A 20,869-nucleotide genomic window follows, 5' to 3' on the forward strand; every position below is an offset into this window, starting at 1 on the left:
ACATAAAATAAATGGCATAGTACAATAGTTGTGTAGATTGACTTGTTTTTTATGGTTATATTAAAATTGGTTCCTATCCTTATTAAGATTGTTTCTATTCTTCATACGCGGACCAAAAATTCACTGTTTTGGCTTTCCACACATTTTTTGTAGCTCTCTTTGTAGCCATTGGTTCAAATCATTAGGCTACTTAATGGTTCTTCCTCCCCACACCAATCACAGGACAGCTCATGTCCGGAACCCTATTAAAAGGGTCACCTGATGACACATAAGCTTAGGATATACAATATAACACATTTTACTCTGATTCAGGAGGCTTCAATAAACACAGTGCTGTCAGTGACTTCAAATTTAACCATCCTTGTGCCTTCCCTTCGGGCAATTGAAAACATGGATCAAGATGAGAAAGCCTTTTGGATGTCAAAGACTAACATTGCAACTCTACTAAAGTACGTTGATGTTTTCTTTAATATTTGATGCATCTGATTCTTTAAATGAATTGGTTTTCAATGCAAATATCATTTTGATTTGAACTCATTACAGCGAGGCAGCTTTTACATCCTTAAAGACAGTGAGTCAGATTCTCCTTTTTTACACTGAAATGGTAATCCCATTGAAGACAATTATTTATTATTTGTATCATTACTGTGGTGTTTAGATCCGCAGCTGAGACCAAGGCCCAACTGTGCTATGCACTGAACAAACAACCCCAACTTTACCCCAGCGTAGCTCAAAGCAGAATCTGACCTAGAAACCGTGGTCTGAAACGCCATGTTTATTTATCTGCAAGCTGTAAGAAAATACAAACATTAGAATCCAGCTGAATTTCCTTTTAGGTATCATGTATTAGTGGGAGCTTATAGACTTGCTGACCTCCAGAATTTATCATCTGACACACTGGCCACATCTCTGCATAACAATTTCCTGCATCTGTCTAAAGAAAGTGAGGTAAGATCGCTTGTCAGCCAGCTTGAAATCCCATTTTGCTCTCAGTCCATCAGTAGTGCTATAATAATATCAATACCCATGCATATGCTTACATTTAAAGATGCCTATAACATAGGCATTAACATAATTTCTCTATAACATTCTCTCACTGTTGGGTTCTCTGACAAGTACTGTTTTCTCTACTGCTTTATCTAGACAGCCAGACTGTGACTCATCAATTCTTATATGTATATTATTGGTATTGTTGTAGCAGACAGAAACCCTAAATGGTCAGAGCCCCATTGTAAGGGGGGTACACATAGGAAAGCACAATCCATACCCTGAAGAGTTTACCCTCTAATTTAACACAAGACATATCAAGCAAGTATAACAAACAATACTGGGAGGCGAGAGGGAGGGAGGATTAGGGTAATAGCAATACCATGCGACTACATTGGCTGACTGCATGCACAGCTTGATGGTCCCAAATCATTTGAAAGTATTTTTAAAGATAAATAAGCTGAAGCCAGGTGTCCTTGACCACCTCTCAACCTAGCCTTCAGAAGTTGGCTGATTTATTGTAGGAATCTATACACGTTTCTGGGAATTATGCGAACTCCATAGTATTTAGTCCCTTGAAGGAGTATTCTTTGGGGGAGCATGTTGAAGAGGTTCCACTAGACCAGTGAAGCTTTGGGAATGCACAGACGTCTCAAAATTACTGAGGGCTAGATGGTGTTTTTAGCATGCAAGCCGTAATAAGAGAAGCGGCGCCTCGGTGCACCACCTCAAAAGAAGCACCAGGAGGTTCTGCCTCAGAAGCACAATTCTTCCTGAGGCTCCTTAAGTAAGTAATTTACTTCACCTATTTAAAGAAGCCAGCATGCTGCCTCCATGCAGCTAGTCAGTTGTGCTGGCCTGCATGTAGAGAACAGAGCTGGGCAAATAACTGACTTTTCAGTTCAGTGTCACGTCCAAACAAACAAAAACAAAACACACCTGGGGAAAAAAAGTATGATTTAGACTGAACCGAATGGGAAATTTTTCAGAATTTGTGGTGAATCATAAAAGTTGGTTTTAGATCAGGGATCCAAACCCAGGTCTCCCACATGCCAGGCAAGTACCCAAACCACTGGGTTAAATATTACCAGGGGCCAACAGTGGAAGCACCAGTACTGACCCACCTCCCTCTTTTTCCAGTCATTCTGTGATTGGCCAAAGCTATTTGTGTCAATTGGTGACCAGTTTCAGGGTAACAAACTGCATTTTTGTCAACTATTCATCTGAAAAATTTCACCCAGCTCTAGTGGGGAAGACAGAACCACAATGCCACCTATTCCCCAACCAGTTTCCTCAGAGCAAATCATCAGGGGTGCAGCCCCTGTGCTCCAGGACTGTGGATCTGGGGAGCCCTAACAATGCCTAGGCCGGGGGAGGAATGCTTACTGTCTCCCAGGCACCTTGCTTGACCACGTTAGATAAGGATACAATCTAGCTCTATGTAAACAGTTAGACAGGTGGAAGTCTGCTGCACACAATCAGCAAACTGGTGTAACTGTGATTAAAAGTAAACCCTAGTCCTTTTCTTTCCAGAACATCACTATTGAAGGAGCTAACATTGTCGTTGGTGATATTGCAGCCACGAATGGAATCATCCATGTTATTGATAAGGTACATCACCATGTAATTAAAAAGTTAGCACCCTGCTCTCTATTCCTTTGCCTCCTGAGCAAGGCAATACAAATTGGATGGGGAAACAGCCAACAGCTGTGGAAAAATATTGTATGGTACATCAGTTTATTCTATTTCCAGTCCTTGCAGCTGCAAGCATGGTATATGTCAATATATTGACATTGTTTGTATGCTTTGATTTCAGGTTCTAACACCACTCAGAGGTCTGAGTGGCACATTGCCAAAACTGCTGGCCCGCTTAGAACAGATGCCTGATTACTCCATTTTCAGGGGTTATGTTATTGCAAGTATTCATGCTATTTTAAGAATACAAGTAGTTCTCTAGACTATGTGTGTTTGGGCTGGTAGCAGAATATCATTACAAGGTGTTGTTTTGTTTTTTTATGTCTTTCCACAACAGCAATATAGGCTGGCAAGTGAAATAGAAGCAGCTAACACTTACACAGTTTTTGCCCCAAATAATGATGCAATTGAAAGTTACCTCAGGAATAAAAAGTCTGCCACTCTGGTATGTATTATACACAAGTCTTGTCTTATCAGCTGAAACTTTTCAGTTTCAAAACTGCTAGTGCTCCACAGAATGGATGACAATAAAATGAATAAAACAGCAGGGTCTGGGTTTTGTAAAAAGTCAGTCAAGTTGGCTTAAAACCAAAAGAGGCAGGTGGGGATGGGTTCATGAGCTATTCTCCCCCAAATCATGGGAAGTTCTAATTATCATTCTTGGGTTTTGTCCATTTCTACTTGAAAATAACAGGTATAATGTTATTAGTAATGCTTTTCCTCAGTGGATCTCAAAGCACTTTACAAAGGCGATATCATTATGCTTGTTTTGCAAATGGGGAAACTGAGACACAAAGAAGTGAAGTGATTTACCTGAGGTCACCCAGCAGGCCAGCAGCAGAGCCAAGAATAGAACCTAGATCTCCTAAGCCCTGGTCTAGTAATCTATCTGCTAGGCAACACTACCTTTTTTGTTCATGAACGTCAACCTCCTGAAAAACTGTGCCAATACTATTTTAGTTCTCTAATGATACAATGTTGTTATTTCTATATCATCTTCCTGGAAAAATCCATAATGAGCATTTGAACGGGTATCCCTTGAGAGCTGCCTTTTCACTTGGAAAACTGAACCTGGTTTTAAAAATGTTAGTTAACTATATGACAATGCAGCTAGACATGGACAGCAACATCAAGACCTTCAGCCTCACAGAGTTCAGGCCTAAGGGCTTGTCTACACTTACAGTGCTGCAGCTATGAAGACACTACCTACACAGACAAGAGAACATCTCCTGTTGTCAGCAGAGGTACTTCACCTCCCCAAGAGGCAATAGTTATGTCAACAGGAGAAGCCCTCCTGTCAACATAAAGCTGTCTATGCCAGGAGTTAAGTCAGTATAACCGCATCACTCAGGGGTGTAGATTTTCCACACCCCTGAGTGGTGGTGGTGTACTGACATAAATTGGTAGTGTGAGTCTGCAACGCTCATGAATGAAACTAAGCTCAGCTGAGCTGCCCTGCCTAAGTCAACTCACACACAGGTATTTCCAGGATCAAACTTTCAGAATGTAAAAAGCTTAATGGGTGGTCTATTAAGTTTCTTCTTTTAAATTGAATAGAAAGTAGAGTTGGGCAATGCTGTGGATGATTTCGGTTTTCAAAAGCCAGTCTATCAGGCTTTGGTACTGCAGAAACAGATGTTTAGCAGCTGAATCCCCACTGTAACTGCACCTTGAAATTTGGGTTAAGAATGGGTTAGTGGAAAAATGGTTTTAATTTTGGCCCTTCTTTAAAAGGTAATTAAACCAAGAGCAAGCAGTGACTGGTAGGTGCACACACTAGATCAGGCTTTTGCTTTCTATGTATCCCTCATCTTTTCCTATTATTTATTCAGTCATATGGAGGTTTCATTTCTTGCTTTTCTGCCACTATATATTGTACCTGCAATTTTCCAGTGGGGCTCCTCTTGGCCACAGTCACTGATTGCCTGTGTTTGAGGTGCGGCTCCCTGAAAGGCAGAAACAGGAAGTGGTCAGAGGGCTAGCTCTGCCTGACCTTTTCCCATTTTATAGAAGCGCTACCTTAGAGGGAGGAGTTTGGAGCAGTCACAGGGCCCAATCCTTGATTTCAGTGGGAGCAAAATTTGGCCCAAACAGAACATTGGTCAGGAGGGGTATTTCTCAGCCTGCTGGTGATAGGTGGCAGGAAATATCTCCCTACATTTTAAATGATGATGAGTGAGATTTAATGTTCCCATCCCAAGTGCCCAGTTAAGGGAGATCAGATATCTGAAAACGAAACAGTAGGACTTCTACCCAGTGGGAATTCAAAGTGGAAACTACATTACTGCATGAAAAAAAGCCAAGTGACATAGCGAAATTTACAAATGTCATAGTTTGGAGTCATTTCTTTCACTAGAGTGAATCTCTGAAAGACCTAAAGAGCATGACATGACATGAATTTTAAGATGTAAATTGGAAGAACATTCTAAACATGTTCCACATATATTGGCCTTCTGGGCAGGTGACAGCAGAGTTAAAAATAGATTGGCTTCCTGAAAAACAAAACAGGCTTGCTAAAAGTGGAACATCTAAAGTAAGACGTTCAAATGGGAATTAGGCTCTTAAGTCCCTTAGGATACATCTATGCTGCAAAAAGAAAAAGAAAAAAATCTCAGAGCCTGGATCAACTGACTTGGGCTTGTGGTGCTCATGCTACAGGGCTAACAATAGCACTGTAGATTTCCCCACTCAGGCTGGAGCCCAGGTTCTGAGACCCTTCCCCCTCGCTGGGTTTCAGAGCCAGAACTTTTACACTGCTATTTTTAGCCCCATAGCATGAGCCTGAGTCAGTGGACCTGGGCTGAGACATGCTGCCACTCATCCTTATTTGCAATGTAGATGTAGACTCAGGTGCTCTTGAAAATTATTCCCCTGATCCCACAAGTCCATTGCAAGCAGAACAGGCCACTAAAACAAAGCATTCCTGACCATACAAAATGTATGTTACAAAGTAACTCCAGCAAGATGGGAAAAGACCTGAAGACACACAAAAACCATTTTAAAATCAGATTTCAGAGTGGTATCCGTATTAGTCTGTGTATCAGCAAAAACAATGAGGAGTCCTTGTGGCACCTTAGAGACTAACAAATTTATTTGGGCATAAGCTTTTGTGGGCTAGAACCCACTTCATCGTATCCATGGAGTGAAAATACAGGAGCTGGTATAAATACATGAAAGGATGGGGAGTTGCTTTACCAAGTGTGAGGTCAGTCTAACGAGTTAAATCAATTAACAGCAGGATACCAAGGGAGGAAAAATAACTTTTGAAGTGGTAAGAGAGTGGCCCATTACAGACAGTTGACAAGAAGGTGTGAGTAGGGAGAAATTAGTATTGGGGAAATTAAGTTTAGGTTTTGTAATGATCCAACCACTCCCAGTCTTTATTCAGGCCTAATCTGATGGTATCTAGTTAATTCCAGTTCTGCAGTTTCACGTTGGAGTCTGTTTTTGAAGTTTTTTTGTTGAAGAATTGCCACTTTGAGGTCTGTTATTGAGTGACCAGAGAGACTGAAGTGTTCTCCTACTGGTTGTTGAATGTTATGATTCCTGATGTCAGATTTGTGTCCATTTATTCTTTATTCTACGCAAAAGAATTCTTTCTAATTATCAGGAGAGTTACGCACTGGAATAGGCTTCCAAAGTTGGTTGTGGAATCCCTGTCATTGGAGATTTTTAAGAACAGGTTGGATATACATCTGTCAGGAATGGTCTAAGTTAGGGGTTCTCAAACTGGAGGTTGTGACCTCTCAGGGGGTCCCAAACTTATTATGAAGGGGGAGGGTCGTAAGCTTCAGCCTCCACCCTCAAACTATGCTTTGCCTCCAGCATTTATAATAGCGTTAAACATAAAAATTGTGTTTTTAATTTATAAGGGGGGGGGGGTGTCTCACTCAGGTTTGCTGTATGAAAAGGGTAACCAATGCAAAAGTTTGAGAACCACTGGTTTAGGTTTACTTGGTCCTGCCTCAGCACAGGGGGCTGGACTTGATGACTTTGAGGTCTCTTCCAGCCCTACATTTCTATGATTCTATAGAGAGCTCCTCAACATGCAGGATTTTATGTAAAATGAATTAGTTAAGATTGGGATGTAGCCCAACAATCAATCTTGCTAACTCTCTCCAAAATCCATCGGCCAGCCCTATGCACAGAAATATAGCAATTGCCATAGTGGCTCAGACTAGAGTAGTTTGCTTCCACCAGTGGCCAATACCAGATGCTGAAGGAGAAAGTACAACAAACTCCATAATAGACAATATGGAATAACCTGCCCATGGGGAAGTTTCTTCCTAAACCCTGGTAGTCAGTAAGTGGCTTTGTCCCCAGCATAAGGGCCCATAACCTGTCTACATGTCTGTGCTTTGTTATTAGAGAGACGAGGTAAAGGAGATAATATCTTTGAATGCACCAACTTACCTATTAATTATTAAGATATTACCTCACCCACTGTGTGTCTCTAATATTCTGGGACCAACTAGGCTACAACAACACTGCAAACAATATGCTGTGCTATGTAACTCATTGGGGGATGAGAGAAATATTTCACCCAAACCGTTGCCGACTAAGCTGAACATTTAGTGAGGGCACCTTTGTTAAAACGTTGGCAGCACGTCACTGGCTTACCCCCCGTGTCTTGCAGGACGAGGACCAAATCCGATATCACATTGTGTTGGAGGAAAAGCTCTTGAAGAACGACATGCACAACGGCATGCACAGGGAGACCATGCTTGGGTTTTCCTATCAAGTGGGATTCTTTCTGCACAACGGCCAGGTGCTACTGTCTGTGTTTAAATGTAGAAACATGTTTTCTTCACTACAGGAATGAAACTTCTATCTTAAATTGAAATGCAGGCAACAAGAGCTATTGACTCATTGTTGCCTTCTGACACCTTAATATTACAAGAGATCCCATTCAAATATACTGTTGAGTCTCCAGACAGTCTAGACCAGGGGTGGGCAAACTACGGCCCGCGGCCAGATCCAGCCCCTCAGGGCTTTGGATCCGGCCCGCGGGATTGCCCCCTGTGGTGCCGCAGGCCCCGCGCCACTCTCAGAAGTGGCCAGCACCACCTCCCTGGGGCCCCGGGGAGGGGGGCAGAGGGCTCCGTGCATTGTCTTTGCCTCCAGGCACCGCCCCCCGCAGCTCCCATTGGCCGGGAATGGGGAACCGCGGCCAATGGGAGCTTCGGGGGAGGTACCTGGAGGCGTGGCAAGGACAGCGCACGGAGCCCTATGCCCCCCCTGGGGGCACACAGGGACATGGTGCTGGCCGCTTCCCAGAGAGGCACGGCGTGGGGCCAGGGCATGCATGCAAGGAGCCTGCCCTGGTCCTGGTGCATGCTGCTGCCACCCCGGAGCCGCTTTAGATAAGCAGCGCTGGGCCGGAGGCCAAACCCCTTCTTCACCCCGCCCCCCAACTCCCTGCCCTAAGCCCCCTGCATGCACCTCGCATCCCTCCTGCACCCCAACTCCCTGTCCTGAGCCCCCTGCTGCACCCTGCACCCCTGTGCACCCCAACCCCCTGCCCTGAGCCCCCTGCTGGACCTTGCACCCCTCCTGTACCCCAACTCCATGCCCTGAGCGCCCTGTCACACCCCGCACCCCTCCTGCACCCCAACCCCCTGCCCTGAGCTCCCTCCTGCAGTCCGCACCCCTCCTGCACCGCTGCCCTGAGTCCCCTTCTGCACTCTGCACCCCTCTTGCACCCCAATCCCCTTCCCTGAGCCCCCTCATACACTCCACAGCCCTCCTCTGTCCCAATCCCTTGCCCTGAGCCTGTTCCTGCACACCGCACCCCCTTCCACACCCCGCACTCCCTCCCACACCCCAACCCCCTGCCCCGACCCTGCATACAATTTCCCCACCCAGATGTGGCCCTCGGTCCAAAAAGTTCGCCCAACCCTGGTCTAGACAAAGCCTGCTTAATTCAAAGTCACACTGGAAGGGACCTTTGACAGGATTTAAATTATGCTGTTCAGATTTAGCTTCTGATTTTACAAGACAATATGATGGTCTCACACATCTGGTGGCTAGAGACCTGCATTGCAAAGCAATCATTAATCCTATTTCTAACAGCTTTTCTGGAAATTCTCTTTTAATTTTAAAAATAGTAGTAGTATTGATTTGTAGTTTTTATAACCCCTTTCATCCCAGGAGCTCAAAGCATTTTGCAGTATTAGTGAATTTACCCTCACAATACCCTTATGTTCATGAGGAACCTAAGGGGCAGGACCTGCCCAAATCCGTGGCAAAACCAGAAAAACAACCCAGACCTCCTTGCTCCTGGTCCTATTCTCTAGTCACAGTATATAGCCCTGTGGCAGTGTAGACACACCCCATCCCCTACCAGGGTAGATAGTGGGTGTGACGACACTGAGGTTATTGTCTACCTGACTGTCTCGGACCTCACCACACTGAGGTCCAAGAGTCAAAGTGAAAGCAGTGGTCCTTGGGTCTGGAGCTGCGTGACCTATGGACCAGCGTCAATACAGCAGCCCTTGTGTTCAGGGCAGCGTGACCTACTGACCAGCGTCAATACAGCAGCCCTTGTGTTCAGGGCAGTGTGGCCTAAAGGCCAGAGTCAATACAGCGGCCCTTGCGTTCAGGACAACATGGCCTAGAGGCCAGAGTCAATACAGCGGCCTTTGTGTTCAGGGCATTGTGGCCTAGTGGCCAGACACAATATAACAGCCCTCAGATACAAGGCAGTGTGGCCTAGTGGCCAGAATCAATATAACAGCCCCCAGATACAGGGCACTATGGCCTAGAGGCCAATACCCAAGGGGCCACCACTAGGGGGATGGCGGCCTGGGTAGTGGGGCACAGGCCCACCCAACTCCACCAGGCCCCAGCCCAGGGCCCTATCTGCGGTGGAGTGGTCCGCCACTGGGTTAGCAGGGAATCCAACCAAAACACGCAAACTTCACATGGGTGGAAGATACCCCTCGCCCACCCTCCCTGGGTCACTTCCTATCATGCTTCCTAAAGCTGTAGTCCATGGGATATCAGGGTCTCCAGACTCCTCAGCATGGGTAATTCCCATTGGCCACAGATCTCCAGTCCGGTTCTCAGGATCTCCAGCTCCCTCAAGCAAAGGCTGTGATGGTTCCTCAGCTGGAGACGCCACCAAAGGTCCTCCCTCTCCGGTGCTCAGTCCGGACTGAGCTGGGCCGCTCCCTTTTATACTGGCATAGCACTTGGAGCATGCCGAGTACGGGCTGAGGAGCGGGACTTCCTCTGCCCATAGTGTGGTGTTGATTCCTTCCGGCCCAGGCCAGGGTACGTACACCCCATCACAGGCCCCAGTTCAGCAAAGCACTCAAGTACATCAACGGGACACGAGCATATGCATAAACCTGATCATGTTCTTAGTTGATTTGATGAATAGGGATGGTTTGAAGAACTGAAGATGTTATGCTGTTCCTTCTTTCTTCCATCACCACTCCAGAGCACTCTTTCAGTCTGGGACCTCCTTGGGCAATATTTTTTGTTATAGCCCCCCAGCTGAGTCTATTTCCTGTGTCAAGTCAGTACTACTGCTGTGCAGTTCAGCTGATCTACTGTATTTTAATGGACTGCATTTCCTTTACAGTTGTACATAAATGAAGCACCTATAAATTACACAAATATTGCAACTGACAAAGGGGTTATCCATGGACTGGGAAAAATTCTGGAAATCCAGAAGAACAGATGTGATATCAATGATACTGTGATTACAACTGTAAGTTGTGTCTTGTTTGAGATTGGTGCTTTAAAATTTGTCATAGATGTTTGTACGAAAATATAACTAAGGCATATTGAACATACTGGATTGTATTGACCAGTCAAAAATGTTTGAATTTTCCACAACAAACTCCTGCAGTAGCTTTGATAGAATATAAAAAGTACTTTGATTCTACACTCAGTATATTAACAGCCTGAATACAATAACAACATCACAGCAGTAAGCCCACTATCCCCGCCAGATTTCAGTACATCGATATGGGCCCAAGTTAACCCACCGCTTTAATAAACACGGATTGGGTTTTGTCCTCTTTTGCTTAATGAAAATACCTTCCAAACAAAACTTTTTACAGGAGAGAAGTTCCATTTTCCATTCTGAGATGTAGATTCCTTCTACACACAGCCATTCCCATTCTTAACCGCTAACAAAGGCATTCCTTCCCATTGCGTTCTTAACATAGATCAGACTGATTGACAAATTGCAATGACCAGTGCTTAATCTGTAATGAAAGAGGTGACAGGGCTCAAGCAATTTTTTTACATTTATAACTGATGCAGCAAGCCCAGAGGTGCAGAGGCTTATGAACTGCCCAAGCCTAGAGGTGCCCTGGCACAAATTAAGGACTGGCTCTACCTTCCTCTGAAGAACAGGATGTGGTTTTCCATGGGGCTGGCAGTCAATGGTTTCCTTACAGGAGAGGCAAATAGGACAGCCCACAGACAGTTCACTTTGCTTGTTCTTAAGGCTGACATGGCACAGAAATTAGACTTGGAAAAGGCATTTTGCTATGCAAGATTTGTGCTTTTTCCAGTTCAAATTTAAGTGACTCAAGCTTTGGTGCTTCTGTTATTTGCCTTGGGAGATTATTGCACAAACAAGCATATTTTGCTGTCAGGCAAATTTTCCTAGTAGCCTACATTTCCCTTTGCTCAATCTTACACCAGGATTCCTCGGTATAGACACTTGGATTGCCCTAGAAAACTCTTCCCGCAACTAGGGCCCTGATTCAGCAAAGCACTTAAGCATGTCCTTATGTCCCTTTGAAGTCAATGGTACTTAAATATGTGCATAGCTGAATAGGGGTGGTCTTTACTATGTGCTTAAAGTTAACACTTTGTGCTTAAGTGCTTTGCTGAAGCAGGGTTTATGTGCATAGCTGGCTCTACACCAATAGGGATTTCCCCTGTGAGAAGGGAATCCCTAGCTGTCCTGCTAAGGCAGGGGTGGCCGACCAGTGGCTCCGGAGCCACATGCGGCTCTTCAGAAGTTAATATGCGGCTCCTTGTATAGGCACCAACTCTGGGGCTGGAGCTACAGATGCCAACTTTCCAGTGTGCTGGGGGGTGCTCACTGCTCAACCCCTGGCCCTGCCACAGGCCCTGCCCCCACTCCACCCCTTCCCACCCCCTCCCCTGAGCCTGCCATGCCCTCACTCCTCCCCCCACCCCCGAGCCTCCTGCATGCCACGAAACAGCTGATCGGGAGGTGCGGGGAGGGAGGAGAAGGTGCTGATCAAGCAGGAGGCTCTGGGAGCGGGGAGCAGGGACTGATAAGGGGCTGCTGATGTATTACTGTGGCTCTTTGGCAACGTACACTGGTAAATTCTGGCTCCTTCTCAGGCTCAGATTGGCCACCCCTGTGCTAAGGCAACTCACCATTACCTTTGTGCTGCCTGAGTTGGATGCAGGGGCAGAGCCAAGGACAAGGATCTGTCCCCTAATGTTATTGCTATGAGGAACTCTTTGGGATGGATTTCCTTTGGCTTTTGGCCCTGTAGAGCCTTTACACTTCTCCACAATGAGAGTTCTTTGGTAGGACTCTTCCTGTGGGAAATCCCTACAGTCCTGCTGTGACGTATGCCCTACATTGCCGGACAATCCAGCTGCAGTGGTAGTCTTTGATGCTTCGTAGGGCTGTCAAGCGATTAAAAAAATTAATCATGATTAATCGCGTGATTAAAAAAATTGCAATTAATTGCACTGTTCAACAATAATAGAATACTATTTATTTAAATATTTTGGATGTTTTCTACATTTTCAAATATAATGATTTCAATGAAAACACAGAATACAGAGTGTACAGTGCTCACTTTATATTTATTTTTGATTACAAGTATTTGCACTATATAAAAACAAAAGAAATAGTATTTTTCAATTCACCTTATACAAGTACTGTAGTGCAATCTCTTTATCATGAAAATTGAACTTACAAATTTAGAATTATGTACAAAAAACCTGCATTCAAAAATAAAACAATGTAAAATTTAAGAGCCTGCAAGTCCACTCAGTCCTACTTCTTCTTCAGCTAATTGCTCAAACAAGTTTGTTTACATTTGTAGAAGATAATGCTGCCTGCTCTGTTTACAATGTCACCTGAAAATGAGAACAGGCATTCACATAGCACTGTTGTAGCTGGCACTGCAAGGTATTTACGTGTCAGATGACCTAAAAATTCATATGTCCCTTCATGCTTCAACCACCATTCCAGGGGACATGCGTCCATGCTGGTGATGGGTCCTGTTCAATAACAGTTCAAAGCAGTGAGGATCGATGCACATTCATTTTCATTATCTGAGTCAAATGCCACCAGCAGAAGGTTGATTTTCTTGTTTAGTGGTTTGCGTTCTGTAGTTTCCGCATAGGAGTGTTGCTCTTTTAAGATTTCTGAAAGCATGCTCCATACCTCGTCCCTCTCAGATTTTGGAAGGCACTTCAGATTCTTAAACCTTGGGTCGAGTGCTTTTTTTTAGAAATTTTTAGAAAATCTCACATTGGTACCTTCTTTGTGTTTTGTCAGATCTGCAGTGAAAGCGTTCTTAATTCTTAAAACAAACAACATGTGCTGAGTCATCATCCAAGACTGCTATAACATGAAATATATGGCACAATGCGGGTAAAACAGAGCAGGGGACATACAATTCTCCCCCAAGGAGTTCAGTCACAAATTTAATTAATGCATTAGTTTTTTAACGAGCATCATCAGCATGGAACTATGTCCTCTGGAATGGTGGCCGAAGCATGAAGGGGCATATGAATGTTTAGCATATCTGGCATGTAAATACCTTACAATGCCGGCTACAAAAGTGTCATGCAAATGCCTGTTCTCACTTTCTGGTGACCTTGTAAATAAGAAGTGGGCAGCATTATCTACCGTAAATGTAAACAAACTTGTTTGTCTTAGTGATTGGCTGAACAAGATGTAGGACTGAGTGGACTTGTAGGCTCTGAAGTTTTACATTATTTTGTTTTTGAGTGCAGTTACGTAACAACAAAAATCTACATTTGCGAGTTGCACTTCAAGACAAAGATTGCACTACAGTACTTGTTTGAAGTGAATTGAAAAATACTATTTCTTTTGTTTATCATTTTTCCAGTGCAAATATTTGTAATAAAATATATTACACACTTTGATTTCAATTACAACACAGAATACTACATGAAAATGTAAAAAAAATCCAAAATATTTAATAAATATCATTTAACAGTGCGATTAAAACTGCAGTTAATCCCGATTAATTTTTTTAATTGCGATTAATTTTTTGAGTTAACCACGTGAGTTAACTGCGATTAATCGACAGCCCTAATGCTTAGTTTTCCAAAGTGATGATCTTTCACTGTTTTATATCTCCTGATTCCCCCAAGGGCTGGGAATAGAAACATAGGTTGAAGCTATCTACAGTAGTATAAATCTTTAACTGTGTACCCCTCTGTGTTTGCCAAGGAAAAGTGCAATCTGTGTTCATATCGATCACGCTGCCCTCCTGGAACTAAAGAATTTGTAAGTATTCTATAATTAACCTTAAATGCACATCGTTTGTATCGTCAACTCTAAATACAGAGAGAGATTTAATGGGCCAAGTTTATCCCATGTGGAAACCCATTAATTTCAATGGAGTTACCTCAGTGAATTTGGTCTATTACATTTATTTAAATTATTCAGACTCAACAGCCCTTGAGTCCAACTGAGCCATTCTTGCCTCAGCTCCCCAGGAGGGTGGGAACAAGGTAATTTAAAGACATCTTTATGCTCCCCCAATCCCCGAGCCAGTTCAGGCCCTGGCATACATTAGAGCATTCTCAAGACTGCTCTAAACAGTGCCGGCTACAAAGCAAAGTGCTCTGGCCAGGGTCCCTCCCAGTCCCTACATTGGGTGGGAGACTGGGAATAGAAGAGAGCCCACTATACTGCCTCTGTGCCAGCTGGGGAATCATCTATGCAAAAGAAAGCCTTATTGGGCAGCTTTGGGGCCCATTTGTGTCATGAGCAAAGGGGCACATGATCTGGTGTTAGGTGAGGGATTAATGTTATAGTGTGTTTTGAACATTTAATGAGGATTCTTTTTCTTTTCCATCTCCCAGATATCTGTTTCATAGACATTTCATTTTCTGGCCAGTGAGGATAGGTCAGTGGCAAGATAATATCCTCAGGAAGCCAAATAGTCACTAGGAGTTATATCATCCTTGGATTTTATTTACGGGCAGACTCCTCTTTAGGATTAAGTTAAAACTGGGTTGATTTAAGGAATCTAGATTAAGTATGAGAAGATTTTGCTATATACCTTTTCTTCTTTCTTCTTCTTATTATTATTATTAAGGGCAAATAATTATGTCAGTAATGTGATTACAAAAGTCTACATAATTACTGTAAACTTCCCTCCACTTTATTCAGATAATTGGTTAGCAAAGCCCTACTAAAATAATGATGGACAAACTTCAAGAATTTTGGCACTTCAGTTCTAAAAAATACCCAGATGACTGGATGTTTATCTGAATTTGGGACTACAAAATTAGGCTGGCTGTCTTATGAGAACAGGCTTTCCCAAGATTTATAGCATATCCTGCTTCTGTTCAGGCTGAGAATAATGTAAAAACAGCCATTTTCACAGTATTTTGACACACCCTTTTTCAGAAACAACTAGGAAGTGCAGAAAAGTACCAGAAAAGAAAAATAAAGAACTGAAGAAATCATATTTTTCAAATTTCTAAAAAGCTTCAGTTCAAATTTTGGACAAAGGTGACTAGTTTTAAATTGAAGTGGTTTGCTCAGTGGCACTTGGCTAAGTTAACTGTAAATTATTTAGCTGATTATCTGTTTGCCTACTTTATTTTTGCATCGGAGAATATTTTCTTAGCATATGCTATGAACATATTTACCAACGGGGGCTGACTGTTTACGGATGTACAGAGTATATTGTTTACACAAAGTTGACACCGTTTTTAAATGTCTAAAAATAGTTGTGTGATATCAAACACTGAAGCAGTTGTCTTGCCAACTTTTGTACAGCTAGGAGAGAAGAAATATTGCATCTATACTGAAAACTTTATGGGACGGACATCCATTCACATTGGATGCCAGCCAAAGTGTATTAAAACTATCATTGTAAGTATTATTATTCATTATTGTTATTTATTATGTGTTTTGTGGTGGCCCTTAGGAGCGCCACTCATGGTCCAGGACCCCATTGTGCCAGATGCTGTACAAACACAGTACAAAAAGGCAGTCCCAGGTTTAATGACTTTCTGAGTAGGCCTCTTTATCAGAATAGCTTCCAGTTACGGTGAGTGATCAGAAGGATCAGATTAATAGGGCAGGTTGAAAAATTTTCATTGAAAGTTTTCTGTCAAAAAATGCTGTTTAGATTAAAACAAAATTTTTCGCAAAAATAATAGAGATTTTAATTTAAAAATTGGAAAAACCAGTTTTGAAAATGGCAAGCCATCCAATTGTGACATTTTTCAGAATAGAAAGTAGTTCAACAGTGGGGGGGCTGTGCATGGATGGGGAAGGGGAGCAGAGGTTAGAGAACAGTAACTCTTTGAAACTTCTTGCAGTAGCAAGCCCTACACTCTCTGCATTGTGGGGAGCACAGGAACTAGCTGGGCTTGCTCCCCGCTAGGGAGCAAGAGTCTGAAAAAGAAGCAGTCAGAGGTGGAGCCATGGCCCAGCCTTCTCCACATCAAGCCATAGAACAGATCTGATGCACTGCTCGGCGAAGTCGTCTGCTCTATGGCTCACCTGCCCATGCATAAGAACCAGCCCCAGGAGAGATTGTGTTTCTCTAGTGAGATCTTTGGCACTTCTGCTGAAGCAGTGTGGCTCTGCACCATCTCCTACACAGGAAAGTGGCTTTAAAGCCTCCGTTCTAGCCTTTGTTATGTTGTTTCTCCATTTCAGACCAGAGAATGCTGTGCCGGTTTCTTTGGTCAACAGTGCCAGCCCTGTCCAGGGAAAAGTGGAAATGCCTGCTTTGGAAATGGCATCTGCTTGGATGGTGTTAATGGCACAGGCGTGTGTGAATGTGAAGAGGGGTTTAATGGAACCGCCTGTGAGAAATGTATTGAAGGCAAATATGGTCACAACTGTAATCAAGGTAATTAATGCCTCCAGACTATGCAGATATCTTCTCAAATCTTGACAGGTGGAAAGCTGACCAGCCAAAAATCTCTGAAATTAGTTCAGAATTCAGTGGCCGTATGATTCAGCTCTCTCAACCCCCTGCCTCTGATATCCTCTCAACGTTGTAGGCCTTAATTATCTTCCCACTTACACTGGTGGAAATCAGGAATAACTCCACTGAAGTCACTGGAGCTACACCTGTGTAAAAGTGGTGTAAGAGGGAGGGAAATCAGCCTTTCTTTACGTGCAGACACATTATATAAAATGTAGTGAGAAAGAGAGAGGGGATATTTGCAGGCTCTTGGGGAAGACTATATCCAGTATTGCCAACACCAAATGTTCAAAAAGTGAGTCATAGACAAAAAAAATCATGACTGGCTCTAGAAAATTGAGGGGGGTGTTTGTTTGTTTGTTCTTGAGCCCTTAGGTTACACACAAGTCATATTTCTGAGTTTTTCTCTGCAACCATGGGGGTTGGAAACGTACTTATTTTTAAATGAAAGCTGAGATTCTCTCAAGATTACGTTATTAACAGGACCTGGGGCTTTATGATAAACACCAAATACCGTGAGATTGAAATAAAGTTGCAAAGAGTTCACAACACTGTAGGCCATATAGTTTCGTTTAAAATTAAGAAGTCTGACCTTAAGCCTTCCACCCAAGGAGGGGACAATCTCTTTCCCTCTGACCCATCTAGGTTCACCCCTTTATCCACAAAGCACTCTTGTCATTACTGTATTTCCACTACTAGCATCCTTAGGCCACGTGCTAACATTACACTGGGCCTGTCTCATGCATGATACCACAGCAGCTTCTTCTCTGACCCTACTGATGGTGTTTTCCCTCTGCTCTGCTTTTCACAGCACTTTTCTGCTCATTGACTCCACCTGCTGAGCCTGTATATCACTGCCTTGGTCTAGCAGCTAATGGCAAGACAGGATGTGTGTGTAATCTTCCCCTTAGTGCTCTTTTCACCTCTCATCTCGGTCATTTCTGGTTAAAAAGTCGTAACTGGAAACATTAACTTGACAGTGATAAAATTATGCTTTTAGATTTATTGTCTGCTAAATGGCAAACAGACAAGCCGTGCACATTTCTCTAAATAGATTACTACTCACTAAGAGGGATTTTCAAAGGCAGGGAAGAGGAGTTAAGGCATGGGCTAGCTGCTCAAGTACATGCCAAGGGTCCTAGGCGGGCTTGTACAGCCCATGTTGCTGCCCATGCTGCCGTGGCTTCACTGCTATGTCTACCTGTGTGCTGCAGTCACACATCTGATTGCAGTGAAGACATACCCTTAGAGGAACCTCTCTGGGTAGGAGGGAAGAGTTTACAAGTAAGTTTATGGCAAAGGCATGTGAATTCTGCACGGAGGGAATGGGCTAAAATCAATGTAGAATCCATGCAAATCATTTTAAATCCATACGTGATCAAAGAAAATAGTGACTGTATATATGTAACATTCTACCAGTCATGGGAGGCGGGAAACAGTCGAATGCTTGCATGTGTTGGTAGGAGAGGATGGCCATAAATGAAGGAAAATATCCAGACCATTATCCATTGAGTCATTTATATTCTTCTGTGTATGAAAATATTGTAGGTATCTCTACTAAATGTCTATATACTAGAGATATACAACTGAGTAAAGTACATTAGAAAACAGAGTGTGTAGGGAGAGTGCATACGGGCAACCCATCTACTGTCTCAGTTGTTGCTCTGCTGTGCACACTCTATGTTACACTGCATATTTTAAGTGGTTTACTTACATCTGTGCATTTAGAATGTGCTTGTGTCCATGGGAAATGCAGCAGTGGGATTGAGGGCGATGGCTCCTGTGAGTGTGACGTTGGCTGGAGAGGTGTAAAATGTGAAAGCGGTAAGTGTGCCTTCTCCTTTCTCTGATGAAGTTAGTTTGTGTTCTGAAATGCAGAGCAGCGGCAAGGAATACATCCCACTGCACTGCGTACTTCAGGTTCTCTCCCACAATACTAGGTAACAAGCAGCCTCCCAAGGCTACAGAAAGGCAATGAGACCCTCAGCCTGACCGTGAAAGAAATGTCTTTGGAAAGCTTTCAGACCTGTGCGAAGGGATTAGCCATCAATAGTACTGGAGAATCATGCAACCCAATTTACAAGCTTCGCACTTAAATATATCCCTTTGCTTGCCTAACCGATTTCATCCAGGATCTTTTCAAAACGAAATTCCCATTTGCTGTAAATTTGTACTATTTTCAGAGCAGAGTTGCTCTTCAGAGCCGTTCTCCTTCAACTCTTACAATAAATTGGCTTCAGCTATATAATATTACATATTGTTTTAGAATTATTTACTTGCAAGTAAATAAGAGTTATTTTTAATTAGTTGGTGGGGAAATAAGACCAGGGCCTAGAAGAGAAAGCTGACTATGCTGGAATTTTCAGAAGGGACCCAAAGTAGTTAGGCATCCAACTCCCCTAGAATTTCAATTGGATTTGAATAACTAATTCCCTTGGGCTCCTTTGCAAACCCCAGCCTGCATGCTTAACTGTGACCTCACATGCAACACAAATCATTGCATGGAAACCAAAATGGTAGATGCTATATAAAATTCACATGTTAGATAAAACAGAGTATCTTCAATAGCAAGGCACTGGACAAGACTTACAAAGGAAACACAATAAATAATCATATATTCAACAAAATAACAGGCACAGAAGGGACAAAAGCCAGTGCCCAGAAGCTCCTGATGCAGATGCAATACTCAGCTAAGGACAGACATCAATATACTAATAGTGAAATACCCCTGTGCAGCAGCCAGCACAAGGTGTATGTGCCACTCAAGTCTCACTAACTCCTTGTTTTGGGGGCTTAAATGGGCTTTGAGTGGTGCATAGCCCTTGTACGGTCTCTCTGCACAGAGGTGAATCCTACCCCAAGATAGTTAGAGGGGGAGAAAAGAGAGATTTTTGCGTAAGATTTAAAATGGGAAAATGAAATGAGGTACAATGAGTTGGGATAATGAAGCCAATAGCTGTATTTCACAGTTAGGCTTGACAAAATAGAAGAATTAAAAGAACAAGTACGGCTCTCTTCCCCATCTTAGATTAGCAGTGGAACTGCCTGAGGGAGGATGGGCCAAGTCGGCAGAACTGTGTAAAGATAAATCAGTGATGACTTTTGTAACATCAGTATGTAAATGTACTGTAACCCATAATTTATACCTCTTTGATGCCTTTGTGCACCTTTCAGTCGTATTTTTGATAAGCCTCACTTTTACTGCTTATGTAACAATTATGGTAACAGTTTGTCTTTAATTTTTTTTTAAACAAGTAAAATGACAGGGATGAAATGCAACCCTAGTCAGGTGCATCATTTTCATCCCATGTACCTCCCAAAATAGGATGTCAGTGGTGCATAGCATACACATTGTGGTGACGTATGCACAGGGAAGACTTTCACCCTTACTCACATTGGGCAGTCCCTTACTCCAAGCATTCCCACGGACTTCTTTGGGCAATAAGGCATTATTGAATGTAAGGATGATAGAAGCTGACCTTGCATAAGGAAAATGAAGGGGAAGAGTTTGAAACCACAGAAAGGGGTAAAGAAATGTATAGCTTTAGAATGTTGACTTGCAAGGGTATAAACGTTCTTTTTGTCTCTTCCAGAAATCAAAGATGACGCCTGTAACAGCACGTGCCACACCAGCGCTAAGTATGTATGAAATCCGGCCACTTGGAGAGTCATGCGCGTAGTATAAAGTGAACGTTCTTCGTTTTTATGTTCCATATTTCCCCATCATCTACATAGATTGTGAATAGTCTCCTATTTTGTCTTGTTCAATAATTAGTTGTCCCAAGTTTAGATCACTTCCTAGGCTTCCCATTTTTAGCACAGGTTTGCAGCACTTTGGAAAGATAATATAGTAGTGACAGGCCAACCTTAAAAGTTCAGTACCCACACATTAATAAAGACATTTTCAAAGGAGCAGTCTCGACCAAAACCTAAGCAGTTAAGCCCAGATTTTTTAGAGATCCTTACACATTGCTTGGCTCAGTGTTGCAAGACTTAAGTCATTAGACAGCTACATCCTG

General features: G+C 43.1%; 1 protein-coding gene across 2 annotated transcripts in view; it reads left to right on the plus strand.

Annotated features, from left to right (window-relative positions):
- STAB2 (stabilin 2) overlaps positions 1–20,869 on the plus strand; it is a 135,214-nt gene that overhangs the window by 64,826 nt on the left and 49,519 nt on the right. For both annotated transcript variants that reach the window (XM_075123184.1, XM_075123185.1), the window contains exons 29-40: positions 313–449; positions 837–948; positions 2,521–2,598; positions 2,804–2,902; positions 3,020–3,127; positions 7,319–7,450; positions 10,271–10,399; positions 14,123–14,179; positions 15,686–15,781; positions 16,577–16,772; positions 18,579–18,674; positions 20,444–20,489. In XM_075123184.1, coding sequence (XP_074979285.1) covers positions 313–449; positions 837–948; positions 2,521–2,598; positions 2,804–2,902; positions 3,020–3,127; positions 7,319–7,450; positions 10,271–10,399; positions 14,123–14,179; positions 15,686–15,781; positions 16,577–16,772; positions 18,579–18,674; positions 20,444–20,489 — 1,286 coding nt within the window. The remainder of the gene's footprint in view (positions 1–312; positions 450–836; positions 949–2,520; positions 2,599–2,803; positions 2,903–3,019; positions 3,128–7,318; positions 7,451–10,270; positions 10,400–14,122; positions 14,180–15,685; positions 15,782–16,576; positions 16,773–18,578; positions 18,675–20,443; positions 20,490–20,869) is intronic.

This window comes from Caretta caretta, chromosome 1 (genome assembly GCF_965140235.1).
Source record: "Caretta caretta isolate rCarCar2 chromosome 1, rCarCar1.hap1, whole genome shotgun sequence".
Lineage (NCBI taxonomy): Eukaryota > Metazoa > Chordata > Testudines > Cheloniidae > Caretta > Caretta caretta.